This window comes from Acartia tonsa, chromosome 1, assembly GCF_053477335.1.
Source record: "Acartia tonsa isolate MP-2025a chromosome 1, ASM5347733v1, whole genome shotgun sequence".
Classification (NCBI taxonomy): domain Eukaryota; kingdom Metazoa; phylum Arthropoda; class Copepoda; order Calanoida; family Acartiidae; genus Acartia; species Acartia tonsa.
Genome location: NC_137260.1, coordinates 38,985,187 through 39,004,629, shown reverse-complemented (window position 1 = coordinate 39,004,629; position 19,443 = coordinate 38,985,187). Strand labels below are relative to the sequence as shown.

The 19,443-nt window shown below is 30.1% G+C and overlaps 1 protein-coding gene across 1 annotated transcript; it reads left to right on the top strand.

Annotated features, from left to right (window-relative positions):
• The first annotated feature begins 3,516 nt into the window (after positions 1 to 3,516).
• Positions 3,517 to 18,860, top strand: LOC145319132 (GTP-binding protein Di-Ras2). Its single transcript, XM_080160997.1, has 7 exons — positions 3,517 to 3,722; positions 5,905 to 5,989; positions 7,113 to 7,213; positions 9,340 to 9,422; positions 12,475 to 12,579; positions 14,555 to 14,623; positions 17,606 to 18,860. Exons 1-7 carry the CDS (start codon positions 3,674 to 3,676, stop codon positions 17,702 to 17,704), a joined length of 591 nt encoding a protein of 196 aa, XP_080017123.1. The 5' UTR covers positions 3,517 to 3,673; the 3' UTR covers positions 17,705 to 18,860.
• Positions 18,861 to 19,443: the final 583 nt, after the last annotated feature.

Sequence of the window (19,443 nt, the reverse complement as noted above, 5' to 3'; positions counted from 1 at the left end):
TTTGTATATGTATAATCAACCTCTCTCTATCATTATTTGGCTTTAATCAAAAGCAAAATATTATAAACATACAATGACAATTTGCTTCATAGATTTAGTGCATTATTTAATATGTATTCTTTATTCTAGGGGAAGGGGGGGGGGGGGTGGTTTTTTGCTTATGGGATATTGACGGACAAAGTTTAGGGAGGTAGAATAAGGATAAGAGGTAAACATTGAGGAATTCCCTTGCTGGCCGATCATAATATATTCTCTACAGAGAAAGAGAGAGTGAGGGAGAGAGAGAGAGAGAGAGAGAGAGAGAGAGAGAGAGAGAGAGAGAGAGAGAGAGAGAGAGAGAGAGAGAGAGAGAGAGAGATAATGGGATATAGAAAAGAGAGAGAGAAACCATATGGAATATAAGGATCACAGGGAATTGTAAATTCGTGGAAGTGTTCTACATATTATATGTATATACACACTTCTCAATGTGTGTAGGGATAAAATAAGATGTCCAAACGTTCTATCAAAGTCTTTTTTTTATTTATTTAGCAAAAGTTGAAAAGATACAATATAACAATAAAATTTCACATTATAACCAACATTATGTTTAGCTATTTTGTTTGCAAAAAAAAATTCTCAAGGAAACTTTTTCATGGATTCTCATTCTTGAAATAAATATCATTCATGAGTTGTTATTCATATTAAAACAGCAAATTTAGCGTCAATATATGAGCACATAAAGAAAGAGGGTTGTCCATTTATGTGGGGTAGGACTATACAGCAAAACAGCCAAGAACATGCCTGTATCAAATAGGAGAGGAAGAGGAAAAATAAGAAAGGCTTCACAGAAGTAGAGGTAATGCATGGAGGCGCATTAAAGTGGCAGAGTAAGGGTGATAAAAGGGGAAAGAGTAGGGGAAACCTTTGAGGCTGTTTGGTTTGGTGTAATGAGTGAGGGCCTTCAGTCTTCAGTGTAAGGCCTAAGGCCATTTCCAATGGAGATAGTAACCTACACATTTATCTACCTTTCTTTCCGTAATTTTATACCAAACATTAGTTTACAATTGATACTGGTTAATAATACAAACTAGCATAAATATAATGTTCTTAGAAATTGTAAAATTTTCTACTTTATATTAATAAAAATCTCGGTTTGTTATTAGAATGAGGTAGTTTTTCGTCATCACATGAAAAAAAAAGACGGATTGGAGGTGAATATAATTTAGGGTAGAAACTAGAAGGGATTTCCTGTGCAAGGAGGGAAAGCCAGGAAAAGGGAAGTAAAAATCGAAACAGGTTTTTATTGTATTTTTTATGTCATGTATTTTTAGATATTTTAATTTTGGTTGCAGTTGATAATAATTTATTTATCAACATTATTCCAACGAAAAAAAATTATTATTTATTTATTGTACTTTCACAGTTTCTTATTTTGTGTAAAAGCATAATATATTATTAATAGTTAAAAAGTGCATATTTCTTTTTCTTTTTTTTTTGTTTAGTTATGACGCAGCTTTATGTATGTAATAAAATATTACTTTTAAACAAAGTTGTGAAAAAGTAAAAAGAAATTAAGTTATTATTTTTGTTACTTAATATGTATATTTGCAAAGCATATTATTATTAGATTTATTTTGATTAACATTTTACACATAAGAAACAAGGTAGTATCATAACAATGAATATTTATTCTAAAGTAATTACAGAAAAAGGTCCATATGAAGGCAACAAACTGAATTGACTGCAAAGTAGACATTTTGTTAATTCTTGTATAAAAGTAATAGGATGTCTTCAGATAAACTGCAGCCAAAGCCGCCACAAAGCCCAGTTTACTATTTTATTAGTTAAAAGTTCGGAGAATATTCTTAGACTTTATAACAAGCATTCTAAAGTAAAGGTTTCCTTTCAAAATTGTGTCATTTATCCTTTTATCAAAAGCTATGACCGATATAAAAATATAATGATAAAAATAACCGAAGTAATTGATTTTAATTCCATGAAATACAAAATACATTAAATAAAGGTTATATAAAGAAATGGAGAAAATACTTCTTAATACTCGGTTTCATTTTCCTTCTTTTTTCTATACCTACACGCTATCCCCCCTTCATAATATAATTTTGGCCTATTTACTGGATTTGACCCATATAAATAAAATAACTGATCAAAATATTGATTTTTGGAGTTGTTTTAAAATCATTAAAAAATAACATCTTAGTAATAATAACGTTTTCTTATTTGTAGACTCTACAACTCTGGGGCCTTTGATTGAATTTTTATTGGTATGTTAATTAAGTTAAGTGTCCAAACGTTTCAACAACTAATTTTAACTACTAAAGTGGTAAATTTCTGTTTTATCATTTGAGATTTACATCAAATTATCGGCCATTGTCTTATCCCTTTAGATCTGTGGTTTAATTTAGTGAATAATAATGATGTAATGTTGATAATAAATTAATTACTTAGGAAGATTAGTTAATTAGTTCTATGTAAAATAGTACAATCTGGGGTAATCAGTTGAATAGTGTGAACTTAAGCAGTTTTTCTTTTTAAATTCGTCAAATATGATTAAGGATTTAATTTTAAAATAAATTCTATTTATTACGAAAATATTTTTCTTCTTGATAAATTATTATGTACAAAATGTATTACTATAAAGCTTGAAATTCAAATGAAATATTTATGATAACAATGACTTAACTTCCCTTTTTTTATACTCAAATCATGAATATTTTAATATAACATAATAAATGTGTTCAAACTGCAAGATACCTTAACTTGAAGTACAGATCCTAAAATTTTTCCTTACAACATAAACTTTTCAAAATTAAGGATTCTTTCTTCATAGATCTACAATTGAAAATACTGGGTAGTTGTTTAATTAATCTACTCTACAGTATGTAACACATAATAAAAAAAATTCCAACAATGTTTCATACTCTTATCCTCAATTTTTTTTATAACTTTAATTTTATAATTTTACTTGAAGTGGTTAAAATCTAATTTACAAATTCATGATAATTATTGTATAACATGGATTTATTTACAACGTAAAATTCTTTAATTTTGTTAAATATTAGATAAATTGCCTAACAAGCTTACATTCATTTTAACTTGTTTTTACAAATCTATTTTACAAAATTGTAAGGTTTTTTTCTGTCCTTTAAAATATTGCTAACCACTAAACTGTTATAGTTTTTGTTTTGTTTTTAGAAAGATTTCATAGGTCCCGGAATGATTTACTGCTATTTTTGTCTCCTTTTTACAAAGAACAACCATTATTGTACTATTAACGAGTGTTTTTTTATCCAAATGCAAATTGACGATATTTTGTAAATATTTTAGCAAGATTTTATGATAAAAAGGAATCAGTTATTTGATTATGAATAGTTATTTTATCTTTTCAATAATTTGTAATTGGGTCATAGAAAGATTTTAATACAAAGAAATATTAACCATAAAATTTGGTGCTCAAATTCAAATATATCTATTTTTTTATCATAATTTTAATAAATTCTAAAAGTTATCAATTTCAGATTGAAAATGACCTAGTAGAACAGTACCAGACTGAGCAAAAGACTGCACAATCACAATAGAATAAAAGCACACGTCTAAAATCTAAATAAAGTGAAATATAAAAGTTTAATCATCGAAGACCTGATATTAAAAGTTGGTGTGTAACAAATTGATTATGCCAGAGCAAAGCAACGATTACAGAGTGGTTATATTTGGGGCGGGAGGTAATATTTTTTTTTACCTATATGCAAACTAATTCTATATAAATTCGATGTTCGTTAGTCTGTCAGTAACATAGTTTTTCATGTTATTTATTGATAATCCAACAGACACACAAAAACTGTTATTTCTTTTGTTTGCTTCTATTTAAGTGATTATTCTTAATTGCTTTGAATAATAGACAGAGCCCCGGAATTCGTAAACACAAAACATATGATCAAAATGAAACATAGATATTTAATCAGTTTATAGAGTAGATATGATACACAGATATACCGACGGACCAAATAAGTCATCAAAGCATGGATCGTTTCCCTCATTTCAATCCTTATTAATGGACGGACAGATGAATATTTTGAATTATTAAGTTGCTTCGCTCCTAGAAATATAAAATTGCTCTCTTATACACATGAAACATAAATATAAATTGTTTGTTTATCTTTTGAAAGTGGTTTACAGTTGAAATTTAACAAAAACAGAAATGGAATCCAAGAAAAACTCTTGTGACGAGTTATAGAAAGAGAGCAATTTAAAATAAACAACATAGGTTTTATTTTTAATAAACATAGTTTTCTGGGAAGCTCTTAGAAACAGATTTTTCAAGATAACTTACTTTAAATAAGTAGTTTTTACTTACTTTTTAAGTGCGGAGATAAAGATAGAGGAAAATCTATATATGAAATAAAAATTTTAAAATATGCTTGGTTGTTTTATAAAATATACTTCGATATTTCATGAGTAGATTCCCCAAACTATAATACTAGATATATTTTGATCTGTAGGCTATTTTTTATGTGGCAGATACTAGCTAAAACTAATAAGAATCTATACTGGAAAAAAATTCTTAAACTATCCACCAGTTTTAAAGACATATAACCTCACAAACAAATATTTTCTTAAAGCAGGAATATTTTACTTGGTTAAAGGACAAATCCGGGGTGACAAACGGAGGAGTGTCAAAAATATTATGTTAATTTAAGTATTGTATTTCTATTTGTACAGTTTAGGTTAGGTTAAGATATAGATATACAATTAAGCCCCACGCAGGGGTTAAGTTTGTCACTCCTGCGTTTGTCCTAAGACCTCTCACTAAAGTTATTTTGATATTAACTGACCTCTAAAATTCGAAAAAATATATATAAATCAAACTTTTAACATGAAGATCACATTACATGTTATTTTATATCTTCTTTACATAATATTTAATTTTCTAAGTAAATTATTTGATTATATTGTAAATTTGATAACAAATGCGATCATAAAGTCAAGCTGTATATGATCTCAGTTTAATCTTATGAAAGTAATAGATCTGTGTCTATCTCTCTGTTCTGAAGGATCTCGCTAACCGCAGGACAGATATGGTTCTTCTTATCTGTGTAGCTTTTTATAGGTCCTAGGTTTTGAGTTTACCAACGCATTCATTAGAGAAATCGCCCCCACCCCCCACCCACCAAAAAATACCCTCCCAAAATATTTTTTTAAATCTTCCTTTGTAAGACTAAAATTATAAATTTGAAGAGGTCGATTCCCCTAAACAAAATGAGAAGGAGTAGAATTCAACAACCCACCACTTTAAGTTACCAAAGAGGCTTCTAGGGACATAGTCTCTAGTATATTAAAAAAGCTTTTTTCACAAGAAAGCGTATTAGATTATAGAGGGTGGTAGTGACGAAAACAGTAAAAGTGTCATTAACAATTAACCAATGAGAAGCCAGTATCTACAATGGTAAAATATATAGCGGCCTCTCATTGGTTAATTGTTAATTTTTTCTGACGTCATAGTCAGACACTTTTACTGTTTTCGGTAGTGACAAGTTATAGTTAACCCGTTGGTCGATACACTAGAGGGACATACAGACACACAAAAAATTTAATTATTTAATTTGCATTTATCTGATTAAAACCCACACACAATAAGTATTACATGGATGGATTATCCTCTTATGTGAACAAGATCTTTATATGATTATGATTAAAAATTGTTGTAAAAAAAGTTTTAAAAAAGTACGTTTTAAATGTACTTACGGACTTTCTGACAATAAGTATAGAGTTGCTACGCTTTCTCTCTCAATCATACGTAATGGTTTCAGAAATCATAATTAAAATTTTTAAATTAAGAGGACAATTCTAACATGCATAAATAAACAAAAAAAAGCTAAATATTAAATATAGTGAATTATTCTTTAGGTGTTGGTAAGACGAGCCTGATACTTCGCTTTATTGAAGGAACATTTCGTGATGCTTATATACCCACCATTGAAGATACTTACAGGTGTGTATTAATATATTTATAGAAGATACACTTCTCAGTAATAAGTATATTTACAATCGTCTTGATGCTGTGTTTAGATAGCATATATATTTCATTATTTTTAAAAAATAAATTTAAACATATAAAGCAACTGCCAACGCTCAGACTCAGTGGCATTTGCAGTGTATAAACTTCAGGTGATTTCCAAATTTTTTTGAAGCAAGAACTGTAGTAGATTCATAAGGTTTTCGGCTTATCGTAGCAATAGCCGGCTTTTACTTTTTGTCAGCAATCTGCATTAGCTGTTGAGCTTTTTTTGTTACACAAACAAAAAATTACATTAAAAATACATTAAAAAATATCCAACAAATGTTTCGTAAAAAAGAATACCGATTGAAGTTAATTATATAAATTATCATTTAAAATATATAATGTAAAATAATATTCATGTCTTTTTAAAAAAAATTAAAATATGAGCATTCAATGGTTTCCTATATTGAAAAAGTTAAAATCATGAATTTGAGATAAATTGAAGTGTAGGTCGTTTGATGTTATGCGTTATTTCTGTATATTTTCTTGTGCTTTTAATTTTTTTATAACATTTTAAAGATAACTTTCATCCATTATTTTAAGAGCATTTAATCCTTGGCTATTTTTTTTGTGTGAGTGTTGCAATGCCTGAATTTCAGAGGATGTACACAGTACACTTAGTTTGTGTTTGTAAAGGTTTTGTTTATTGTATATCATAGACATGACGTTACAAGTACATTAGAGAATTGGGGAATAGTCCCTTTCGTGGCAACACCCCTTAAGGAGCGAATGTCGTATTTTAAAAATGGCTTTTGATAGGTTATTTTAGGTTTGGTTAGGTTATATTTGATTAGGTGATTGCCCCACAGGGTTAGGCATTTAACCCCGCAGTGTTAGAGCCCCCCGCAGGGGCCAGAAATAGGAGAAAAGCTACTGTGAAAAAAAACGAAGAATCACCCCTTAAGGAGCGTTGCCACGAAAGGGACTATACCCGAGAATTGCACTCAATAAAATTACTTCAATGATAACAGGGGATATTGAGTTCATTAGATTTTCTCAAACTCATCAATGATGGAAATTTATCTGCCACTTATTATGCTATTTTATATTTTAGGAAAGTTATCAGTAGTAACAAAGCAGTGTGTACATTACAAATAACTGACACAACCGGATCACATCAATTTCCAGCCATGCAAAGATTATCCATATCAAAAGGTATTGATTTAAATATGTTCTTTTGACAAGGATTATTAATACGATGGAAATGAAAGATTTATTTCTTTTGCATCTACATATACCCTTATCCCTATTGTATAATTTTTTGAAAAATTCCTCTAGTCATGGTTTTCTTTCTTTCTTTGAATTTCTATCTTTATTTTATAAGAAGAAAAGAATGTTTCGAGTTCAGGATCTGAAAATATCGCATAGATTAAAATTGATATGCTTCACATAGTAACATCTCCTTAAAGCAGTTTATTTTTAAATGTGATGTACACTACAAGTACATGATTTTTCACGGTTACAGGGATGCCACTAAAAGATAAATCTAACTTTTTCAATAATTCTGTAATATAAAATAGTAAGCTTTTTTTTGTCTGTAGCGAATGATCTCGCTAGCCGCTAAACCTAAATGGTTCTCCTAAACAGTGAAGCTTCTTAAAGGTCCTGAGAGGGTGTTTGGCTATTTTATTTCTATAGATAAGTCTGGGTATGGTTTTAGGCTTTTTTTCTGCCCTTACATATCCCGTAGAATATAGAACCTCTAGATGCTAGGTGCGCAGCCGCTAATAGTTTGAAAATTAAAAGAATGTCATTAAAACCCACTTACTATTGTGTTAATATTAATTTATGTTTTTAAGCTGAAAAATTATCCTTATTTTCCAATTGCTGGGGAAAAAATATATCTATCATAACCCTATCTCTGTATATCTGATAATTAATGCTCTTTCTAACTAGATAGACTGAAGACTCGACGACACTTTTAAGTTTGACAAAGTTTCCATGATTATACAGATTGATGGATGGATGGATGGACCGAGGAGTTTTGTGCATTTGAATAATTAGACTGTCGCATGGCATATCGTAACTAGGATCTAAACAATGGCCGCTAATATGATGTTATGTACATACCCAATTAAGATACACAAAATTACCCCTTAAAATTAGTGGTTGCAACGTTTGGACACTCAACTAAATGAACCAACCAATCAAAATTCAAAGTCCCCAAGGTCGATAAGCCGACGAATAAAAAAAAGTTATCATAAGACTTTGAGGACTAGTGTAATAAACAGCTCAATTTTGCACTCCCTCCCTGATATCCTGTTCAATCATCTAATTAAGAGTTTTTGTTTAAACTTTGCTAAAAACATTGATAATTATAGATTAATAGTCAGGTATCTTAATTCTAAATTTTTAAGATAATTAGTATGAAATGAAAAGCCAACTACCTAAATAAACATATATATATATATATGTAAAAGTATGATTTAGTAATATATTTATTTATATATATACAGTGTGTTTTTTTTATGAGAACTTTTTTGAAAGCAATTTTATCCCACTTATAGTTATCAGAATTTAATGATTAACGGCTTATTTTCTGCGTTTTTTATAACCATTTATAGAACATCAAAAAAATATTTCAGTTTTTTTAAAAAGTACAGTAAAATCAAAAATTCAAAACTTGGGTGTCACATCTAAAAATGGTTTTAAAGTATTTTTCTTAAGCTCAAATCTTCTACCCTTTGCAAGAAAAAAATTGGATTTTCAGTAGTCGACTTTGGGGGGCCAGTACACCCTCCTTGGTTGAGATATGGCCTTCAAACTTTGATATGTTCTAGTACATGTCCCAAAAAGTATCTGTATCAATTTTTAACTCTGTATATCAACTTTGAAGCGTTTTGCATCCATTCTTGCAAAGGGTAGAAGATTCGAGCATGAGAAAAATGCGCTAAAACCATTTTTAGATGTTGATACCTAAGTTTTGAATTTTTGATTTTTCTGCACTTTTTTAATTAAAACTGAAATATTTTTTTGATGTTCTATAAATGGTTATAAAAAACGAAGAAAATAAGCCATTAATCATTAAATTCTGATAACTATAAGTGGGGTAAAATTGCTTTCAAAAAAGTTCTCATAAAAAAAACACACTGTATATATTATATAAATATATTACTATTACTAAATAACACTTTTACATCCTCTTAAGCAAATATTTTAGATATTTCTTTGTTTTTTTAGAAAGATGATTGTTTTTAAGAACATACATAAGATGATTTACAACAATAGCAAACACTTCCATGACTGTGCGGCGAAATTTTATGCTTCCTTGTTTTGTTAAGGTCATGCTTTCATCCTGGTTTACTCAATCTCATCTCGTCAAAGCCTTGAAGAACTGAAACCCATTTTGGAGCTAATTGGAGAGGTAAAGGAACTTTTCACAAACATACTAAGCATCACTTTAAACCGCGACTGTGGCTCAACACGTAGCGCATCCACTCGTCGTCGGGGAGGTAATAGGTTCGAATCTCGCCCCCCCCCCCCCGCGTCATAACTATATTCGTTAAAAATGGTACCTAATGCTGCTTTGTAAGGCGAAAAACATCAATAGTAAGAGTAGGTAGAATGCCTTAGCCCATAAACAGGCGCAACTTATTACTATGCACAGTTAGGACTTCTCAGACAAAGGTCCGTGCAATCAAAGGAATGGTTGGCTATCGGGCGAAAGGATGCTTTACACCGAAATTATCAGACGCGTGGAGAGACTAAGAACCCGAAGCGACACTAAGCCCCATAGAGGTCATCAATTATGATTTTATCCAAAGTAGCAAAGTAAATGTATATTTTAATTAAATCCTAACATTACTTAACATTTTATTTTGAGAACTTTACATATCCGTTCTTAATTAGCTTCGGTAAAATCTTTTAAAAGTACCAAATGCAATTTCCAGTAGTTATGAAAAATATTAAAATTCAATCATGTTTTTTATGTGTGTGTGATAATAATTGGGGCAGTTTAATTTTTCATTATCGTTGATATTTAATAAGTTTTTGGAAAATCAATTATCCTGGTAAACTTTTAATCAATTAATTTTCTTTCAACAGGAACAAATTTTTACAACAGCGAAAAAGAAAGTAGTACTATTTACGATTTTATTATAAATATTTTGGCAAGTAATGGTAATATAACTATAGAATTTTATTTTATTTAATTTGAAGCAATTTATGTTTTTTAAATATTCATATACATATATATATTTGATAGACCGACACAACCCAATCTTTCCCGATTTTGTATTATTTTTTGAGGAACACGACTCCAGTGACGTCATATTTTTCTTTCCCTAAAAAGGGAAGGGGGGAAGAAAAAAAGAGATGGGAGAAAAGGGGGTTTTCCCCATCTCTTTTGAAGAGATTTTCTTCCCCCCTTCCCTTTTTCGGAAAAGAAAAATATGACGTCACTGGAGTCGTGTTCCTCAAAAAATAATACAAAATCGGGAAAGATTGGGTTGTGTCTGATAGACCCGCTAATAGACACAAAAGCTTCAGACAGACGGATGTAATTATCTATAGCTATAGAATAGTTGAGCTCCGAGAACTTGATAAGAATAACAATTATTGATATTTACTAAAATTCAAAATTATGTAACCTATTTAGATTGGATGATATCATATTTTTTGAGAAACTCGACAAGTACCATAACATTTTAACTTAATTGAGTGTTTTTTTTTTAATTGTTATTTAAAAACTGATATTGTTTTTTTTAAGTTCTTGTAAAATTTTGCTTCTATTTTCATTTTATGTAAATAGCTTTTAAAAATAATCTTAAAAAGATAAATTGTTCAATTTGTATTCCATCAAGAAACAATGATTACATTTTTATAAAGAAAATCCTAATATTAGAGCTAAAATTATTTTTACTTGGATTTAAAAATTGTTTTCATGTTGTAGAACCTTGATTGATTTATTTTTTGCTTCTCGAGAAGTTTCATATTGGCCATAGGTTGTTTTATTTTATTATTATATTGCAATGATGAGAAATACTTTAAAGTAAAAGAGAAATTATTCTACCGACAGGAAAAAATTCGCAACTGAAATTAATACTGATAAAAAATTCTAAATGAATTATGCAGTTATTTATCTCTGGTAAAATTTTAGCTCCTTGCCTCAATGGAGCATACAAATCCATATTGGACCATTCATCGTTCATTTTTGTACTTTAGACATAGATTGTTCTTAAAAGTATTTTTAACCCTTTCTTTTATAAATTTATTGAAATTCTTTTAATTGTAATAATAAATGATTCATTTCTTTTTCAATTTTGTAATTGGAATGACATAATTAAATACTGTGCGATTATAGAGAATTACAAATGTTAAATCTAATTGGTTCTACGGAATTAAATTTATGTTGTTATTGAAGCCTTTGCTTATCTAGAAAAAGTCAAATATATTAGATAAATGCAAATATAGAGAAACAAAATATCATTTATTTAATGTATCTGTGTAATGTATAAGTAATATGCTTATATCATTTTTAAAATTTCAAGTTTTATTAGCGAAGCTTCTCTTTAACTCTGTTATCTCAAGTAACAGTTAAGATATGTGAAATAGTATTTGGTAAAAACTGTGATGTAAAGAAAAAGAAAGTAAAAGCCAAAAAAACCCTCTAGCCTAAAAAGATGACACTAAATGAAATCTAGATTTAACTTTTTATTCAGGCATACCTTTATGAAAATATTTAAGTTTTGCAGATAGTCGCTATTCTACTATTGAATGTCATTATCCTTGTTTGTTTTATAACTGGCTAAATTGTGACATTTTCCACACAATATTGGATGCTGAGTGGAGGGATGAAAGTGAAGGTTTTGACATTTTACTTGTGATTGTCCAATTAGCGCTAAACATCAACTTTATTTTAAATCTAAATTTTGAAATAAAACATAATTATTTTCAAATACGAACAAAAAAAGAGTTAAATCCTTATAATAAAGTATCAGTATATTTGTCTGTCTGGATCTTGCTAACTACTGAACTGATATGGTTCTCCCTTATATAGTAGCTTCTGATAGGTCCTGCGAAGGTTTATAACCATTTTGGTGGAGGGTAAATGTATGAAAAGAAAGTTTACATTGTAAAAAAACATAGTTTTTCCTTTTTTCTTTTCAAGAAGAACAGAAAATTATTATTGAAAGTATTAAAAACTATAAGCTTATTCTGTATTCATTATAAAGAATCTTCCTTACTAATGGCCGTAATATATTTGCCATTTTATCGACAAGCAATCTATAGGGTTTGTGTCGGCAATGTGGCATTAAATTATACTGGCATATTATCGTCATGCTTTCTTAAGGACAATACTAATCAAAAGTGTTTGTGACTGACATATTAACGATACTATTATGTCTACATACTTTTAAAGTTATGTTTATGTAATAACAAAACTAAATTTAAACAGGGTGCCATTTTGTTGCCAGGTAAAAGGTGGCCTGGAAGGATTTCCGTTGATGTTGGTTGGTAACAAGTGTGACGAGGAGTCAGGCAAGAGAGAGGTCAGCGCTAAAACTGGTGAAGCACTACAGGTAATCATTCTATAAAAGCAACTGAACGTTTGTCCGATTGTCTGCTGCAAAGTATCTCACTTACCACTGAACCGATATGGTTCTCCTTTACAGTAAAGCTTATTGTTAGTCCTGGAAAGGTTAGTAACTATTTTAGCGGAGTGAATCTACACATTTTCCCACTCCCAATAGAAATCATCATTGGAAAAATACCCTATTTTCGTTCTTTTCCTTTTAAAACTAAATGTAAAGTAGAAGATCGACCTAACCCCCCCCCCCCCCCCTCCCTTTTTCCTCAGTGCCCCTACAGTCCTCTAGTGGCATTGGAGCTAAAGTATTTACTAAACAAGAGGTAGAAATTCTGTCTGTCTGTACGCTTGAATGTTTATGTTTTCCTGTACAGGAAAGCTTTAAAAAAGTAGGTAGGTTTTTCTGTCTGAGTTACATGACATGCGCCTTACTAATATAAGGTTTATTCTTATCAGGAAAACTTTATATTAGCTAAGACAAGATTTTATCTAATTTAGAATTGGTTCTCTGTCATATTTTATTAAAATAATTCCTTTCGAGTGTTTTGTTAAAGTCTAACTGTACAAAATTCAAATTACTTTCAACTTTCAATAGAACCAAACTTCCCCGTCAACATTCACTTTACAAAATTTGAATGTTTTCAGAAACTCAAACTTTTTTCTGATATAAATGTAATTTAACTTTTACAATTGATTTCTTTCTCAAAAACTTTTGCAATTTTCTAATGTATATACTCTAAGGGGAGTAATAAATTCTTTCCGTAAAGTAATAGAATGTTTATTTGGTTACAGGAATGAAGTATAACCAAAAAGCGAAATAAATCTAAAATAATATTTGGGGGGGCAAATGGAGAGGTCGTAAATTTTACCATGTGCTGCCCCCCAACGACAATTGAAAACACTTATAGGTTTCGTGATTTTTTTCCGAATTAATTCATTGTTGGTACAAGCGGATTTGGTTGCATTTATGTGTTTGACTTTTTATTTAGAGGAGACACTGTATGCTGTTTATCCGATAATATAAAGGAGTAAGCTTTTTTTGTCTGTAGCGAAGGATCTCGCTAACCACTGAACTGAAATGAGTCTCCTTTACAGAGTAGCTTCTTATAGACCCAAGGAAGGTTTTTAACTATTTTGGGGAAGGGTGTGTCCACCATCCCAAGATAAATACCCCTAGAAAATCCCCCCCCCAAAAAAAAATTCTTTCACTTTATAGAAATACTATTGAAAGTGAATGACTTCCCCTAGAGGCCTCTAGGGGCGTATCCGCTAGTCCTTGTAATAAAGTAACAGGATATTTGTCTGTCTGTACCGAAGTTTCTCGCTAACCACTGAAACGATTTGGTTCCCCTTTACAGGGTATCTCCTCATAGGTCCTAAGAAGGTTTATAACTATTTTGGGGGAGGGTACCTTCATTCTCCCAAGGTAGTTACATAGTAGATGTCTTATTTATTGACAATATAAATAAAAATTCACACATATTTTGAATAAAAGCTGAAAATTTTTTATTAGACAATAGACATAGGAGTCTTTAAAAGAAATTTCATCTATCTAATTTACAGACTAACATACAACAAAGTGGCAAAGCATATAATAAATATATTATTTTTGTGATAATATAATTTTCACCTGAACAATCCCAAAGAAGTAATAAAGAAACAATAATTGATATCATATTACTTTTTTATGATTATTACATTATAAAATCATCAGTGACTGTGCCCTTTGTCTCTAGGGGATTCACCCCGCGGTGTGATGGATCCGATTCCGCACCCTCCTCCTATATCATTTTTGTTTTATATTACCGAGGATTTTTTAATCAGGGGGCTTCGCCCTAAGGTTTTTTTGAGTACCCAACCCTCCAAAAATTTCCCTTTCCTAATGGTTTTGTGAAATAATGGAAAAGATTTGCTGTAAAAAAAAATACCTTTTACTCACCACAACCAATTTGTCAAATAATTTTTAGGCTATGTGGAAATGCAAGTATGTAGAAACTTCAGCGAAAAACAATATCAATGTCACAGAACTTTTTGAGGTAAGAATTAGTTTTAATTTCTAGGAAGATATCCTTTTAAGTAGCGAAGCTGCTCCATAACTTACTACCTATAACTTTGTCTGTCAGTATGTCCGTCCGAAAGGGGAAATATGAATTACTCGGCTGTTGTGTTAATAAAGTCTTTTCTTCATGTCCTGACGTTATGTCTTATAAACATAGGGATAGGACCTTGTTATGAGTTGCTGCGATACAAATTGATTTCTGCTATTGATGAGTTCTTGACGTTTATTAGCAATTAATATCTTTCTCTCTATCTCATCTATCTATTTTCTATCAATCTATCTACATATCTCCAATATCTCACTTTCTAATTATCTATTTCTCTATCTTGATCAATTTATGACGTTTTATTAACATTATCTCATTTTCATCTCTCTCTCTCTCTCTCTCTCTCTCTCTCTCACTCTCTCTCTCTCTCTCTCTCTCTCTCTCTCTCTCTCTCTCCCATCCTTTAATTCACCCCATATGTTTCTTTTTTCTTATATAATTTTGTTTTTGAGAATGTGAAAATAATAGTCTTACACAATTACTTTTTCTTGGTAGTTTAGTTTTTATTAACAAACCTACCATATAATTTATTCTGTCTGTAAGTACATATAGTAATGTTAAGTTATTGGCGAAAGCTTCTTTTACGTTTGTTTTTTTTAGCTTAATAGACAGGGGTAGGTCTATTATATTATGAATATGTTTCTTCTTTGCTGAGCTGGATCTTTAAATCGTTTATAGGTGCGCTGAACCGGGGCGATTCATTTCAGTGCACCATCAGATTATTAAAGGACACCTGCAAGAAATACCACGCTTTAACTGCTGAAAGACTGCCACCATCAGTGCACCTCCGGTTCACCTTTGAATCGCCCCGATTCAGCGCACCTCTGAAACGATTTAAAGATCCAGCTCTGTAATCATCAGGGAGGGAGGGGACATTGGGCTCAAGTATGTCCACGGGGAAGGGGAAAGGAGTGATTACCCCCCATCATCCAAATAAATTTTACACTCCCCCCCCCCCCAATCAAAAAGCTTGGACGTCTTGTTTATTAAACTTTATTAACGTTTTCTTATAGGTTGGTTTTAACAAACTTGGGGAGTTTTCTTGGATTTTGATTGGTTGGTTCATTTGGTTAAGTGTCAAAACGTTTGAACCACTAACTGTAATCTACAGAAAGGGTAAACCTATATGTCATTATTAAGGAGGGACATTAATTTGTCGGCCAATGTCTTATCCCTTTAGATCCCTGTGTGTGAAATCATCCTTGTATTTCTATGAATTTCCTATTCTTGTTGAATTGTGTTTATTTGGTGTGGCTGAGATTCCAAAGAAATGTCTTAAATAGTTGGTGTCCCAGCATTTAAAAAAAAAAGTTTATTGTAACATCAACTTAAAACTATAAAATTGCACATTTTTTATAAAAACTGGTTTCGATTAAAATGGAAAGGAAACAATTTTTATGTATAACTTGTAATAAAAACAGCATTTTCTGCTGAAATGTTTGAACACCACTTAGTTATTTCTCTCTACGTGAATTAATCTGCGATAGATCACGATATCTCATGTACGTTTCTTAAAACTATTTTTAAAAGCGAAGCTTTTCTATAATTGGGGTCGGTCCGTACGTCCGTCCGTTCGTCACAGATGGATAGCTTTGTTCATTAATATAGGCATGTTAGAATTTTCCTATCGATTTCAAACTTTGCATTCCTTAGTAGTTACGATTTAGAAAGCGTAGCAACTCTATAATCATTACAAGAATGCCCGTACGTCCATTTTAAACATGTTGATTTTTTTACTTTTTTAACAACAAATTTTTAAGTGATCTAATCATCCGATTGATCTGATTTTTTGGTTTGTTGATTCCTGGGACAACAAAGTATAATGCTATAAGCGAAGCAACTCTATAATCAAGTCCTTAAAAATGTAAGTATGTCCATAAACATTATCATGTATCAAGCAGTTTTCAACAAATTTACTTACAATTTTGCTTCGACTCTTATACATTTATTCTGTTTTACAGTTCTGACACTATATAAGTGTTAATGTCCGTTTGTCCTACCGTTTCAGAGCTTCGCTTTTGTAGATGTTGTCATCCTTGCTATAATTCTATTATATATATCATTTTTGTGGTTGAATAAAAGATTTTTATACAAGGACAATTAGAATCAATCGAAGAGATATATTTTAACCTATACTTTTTAGTAGCGAAGCTACTCTATAATTCGCTTTGTCCGTCAGTCAGTCCGTCAGTCAGTCAGTCCGTAACGCTATGGGGGAAATGGGATTTACTCACCTCCTATAAAAGATAGAATGCTGAAATTTTTTGACAACATTCTAATCATTAAGGAGCACAATTAAGTATAAAACATCAATGACGGTTGGACCGCTTTTTAGCAGGTTTTAGGCTATTTTTGTATTTTTCACATTTTTCTCCATATCTTCAGTGTTTATGGTCCGATTTTCAAAATTTTTTCAGTTATAGATATCAAAATTAAATTTCCTGTCGTTTAAAGAAAACAACTATGACGGTCAGACTGCCTTTAAGCAGGTTTTAGGCTATTTTTGTATTTTTCACATTTTTCTCCATATCTTTGGTGTTTATGGTCCGATTTCCAAAATTTGTTCAGTTATACATATCAAAATTTAATTTTCTGTCCTTTAAAGAAAACAACTATAATGGTCAGACTGGCTTTCAGCAGGTTTTTGGCTATTTTTAAAATTTTCCCTTATTTTTCCATATCTCTGATACATTTTTAGATATCAGTATTAAAATAATTTTTCCCATTGTTATGAGCATCTTTTATGTAATTTACTTTGACCATCATCGTTATACAAAATAAAACAAGGTTTCGTGTTAATTTTCTCCAATAAATCTATTCTTGATTTTAATAAATACACTACTTTTACATAATCCCATCCATGATATTTTGTGCTTCGCTACTTATGGATGTTGTCATCCTTGTTTATTTCAGGAACTGTTAAAGTTGGAAAAGAATCGAACTCTCTCCTTGCAACCTATTGAAGACACTGAAAAGAAGAAGAAAATTAAAGAAAAGTGTTTATTGATGTAATTTGACAGTCTTTTTTAGTTAGGAGGTTCACAGCATTTCTTTAAATTTTAACCTAAGAGTTTACTAGTTTAGTAACGCTTAGACATTTTTTAAGAATTGGAAAAATAATTTTCACTTCTAACCAAAACTCATTTTAACCAAAAATACTCAAATTTTAACTTTGTTTTTTATAACTTTCTTTGAAAAGTAAAGAGTTATAATTTTTAATATGCTTGTAATATTACAGAAAATACTCAATTTTCAAACCTCAAATATAACTTTATAGTTATTTATAGCATATTATTATAGACAGCTTTCCGCGAATATTAGAATGAAAAATTATTAAACCAGGCTTGTTCCGATGCTGAAGTCTCGGGTTTACAAAACTGGTGGTAATTTTATGATTTTCATTTTATATCGTGGAAAATTGTCTGTAATACGGTGCTTTACGTGATTTTTCAGTATTACTGAGAACCAGCTCTAATCCAGCGGATATTAATTGGTTTCGAAGCCATACTGGAAAATATTCTTCCCTATCTTGTATATAAATCTTAACGATTTTAATAAAAGTAAAATCCCTCAACAAAAAGCACAATTAGAGAAATATTTTTTCAATAATAAAATGAATATTCTAAAAACATAAACATAATACCTATCAAATATGAATTTAATTCTAAAAAAAAACTAAATGAAAGTTTTACCCGTAAAGAAAGTTCTACAGTAAAGATACAAATATTTTTTTTTTAAATTAACCGTTATACTTTTGATGTTTTTAAAAATTAAATATTTTGTCTAATAAAATATTTAAACTATTCGATTAATATATTTTTTTAATTGCTAACACAAAATAGTAACCTCTCCCCGAAATACTAGTTTGAAAACTGGCCAAGAACCTATAGTGAGACAGTTTTTGTTAAATTGTAAAATTTTTGGTTAATTTTTGACACACCAAACTAATTTTATTAGCTTATAGAAACAAAACTTTTTCCCCACACTTTTCAAAATCGGTTTTCTGGGATTGGTGTAATAATATAATTTTAAATTGGTGAATGTTATTTGAAACTAAAATGTTATCGACTATCTGAGACTATAATATTTACATGTTTATTTTTTGCTAAATAATATTTATGTGCTTTACTGATAATAAACGTATATATAATAAAGCTCTGAATTATAATTCAACTGAAATATTGTACATTATCTCCAATGTAAATGGAATCGACTTAAGTTTACTAAAGAAGGGCTATTCTTTTAAAAAATCCACTTTTGAAGAATACCGACAAAAAAAGGCTTTTATTGGTCAATCAAAATCTAAAAACTCAATTATTATGGTGCATAAAGTACTAACTTACAAAGTCGGTAAAAAGTAATACTTTTAAAATTTAAAACAATTCCTATTATATACAAAATGAACGAACATTTTAATATATATAGATAAAAAAAATTTCAAGCATATTTATGATTAATAAGTATTATTACTTTTATGAATGAGTAATGTACAAAAATATCACCACTAATACACATTTTATGTAATGATAAACAAGTAACAGAGTAAAATGTAACAGGGTGTCAAAATAATTTCAAATCCTCTAAAGCCAAGAGATATTCAAGAAACGTTACAGACAAACTGGGATTTTTACCAGGTAGTAAGGGAGGGGACAATGGGCAATTAATTCAATTTAAGAGTTTTCACTGAAAGGCCATGAAATCCAGATTTATCCAGAAAATTTGAAGATAATTGCAAAGGGTGTGGTAATAAA

Bases quoted from the DNA above. Each gene is read 5' to 3' on its own strand.
- LOC145319132 (XM_080160997.1), top strand. From the start codon at position 3,674: ATGCCAGAGCAAAGCAACGATTACAGAGTGGTTATATTTGGGGCGGGA. The intron at 5,990-7,112 runs GTGTGTATTAAT...TTTATATTTTAG, and splicing joins ACCATTGAAGATACTTACAG to GAAAGTTATCAGTAGTAACA. The intron at 14,624-17,605 runs GTAAGAATTAGT...TGTTTATTTCAG, and splicing joins ATGTCACAGAACTTTTTGAG to GAACTGTTAAAGTTGGAAAA.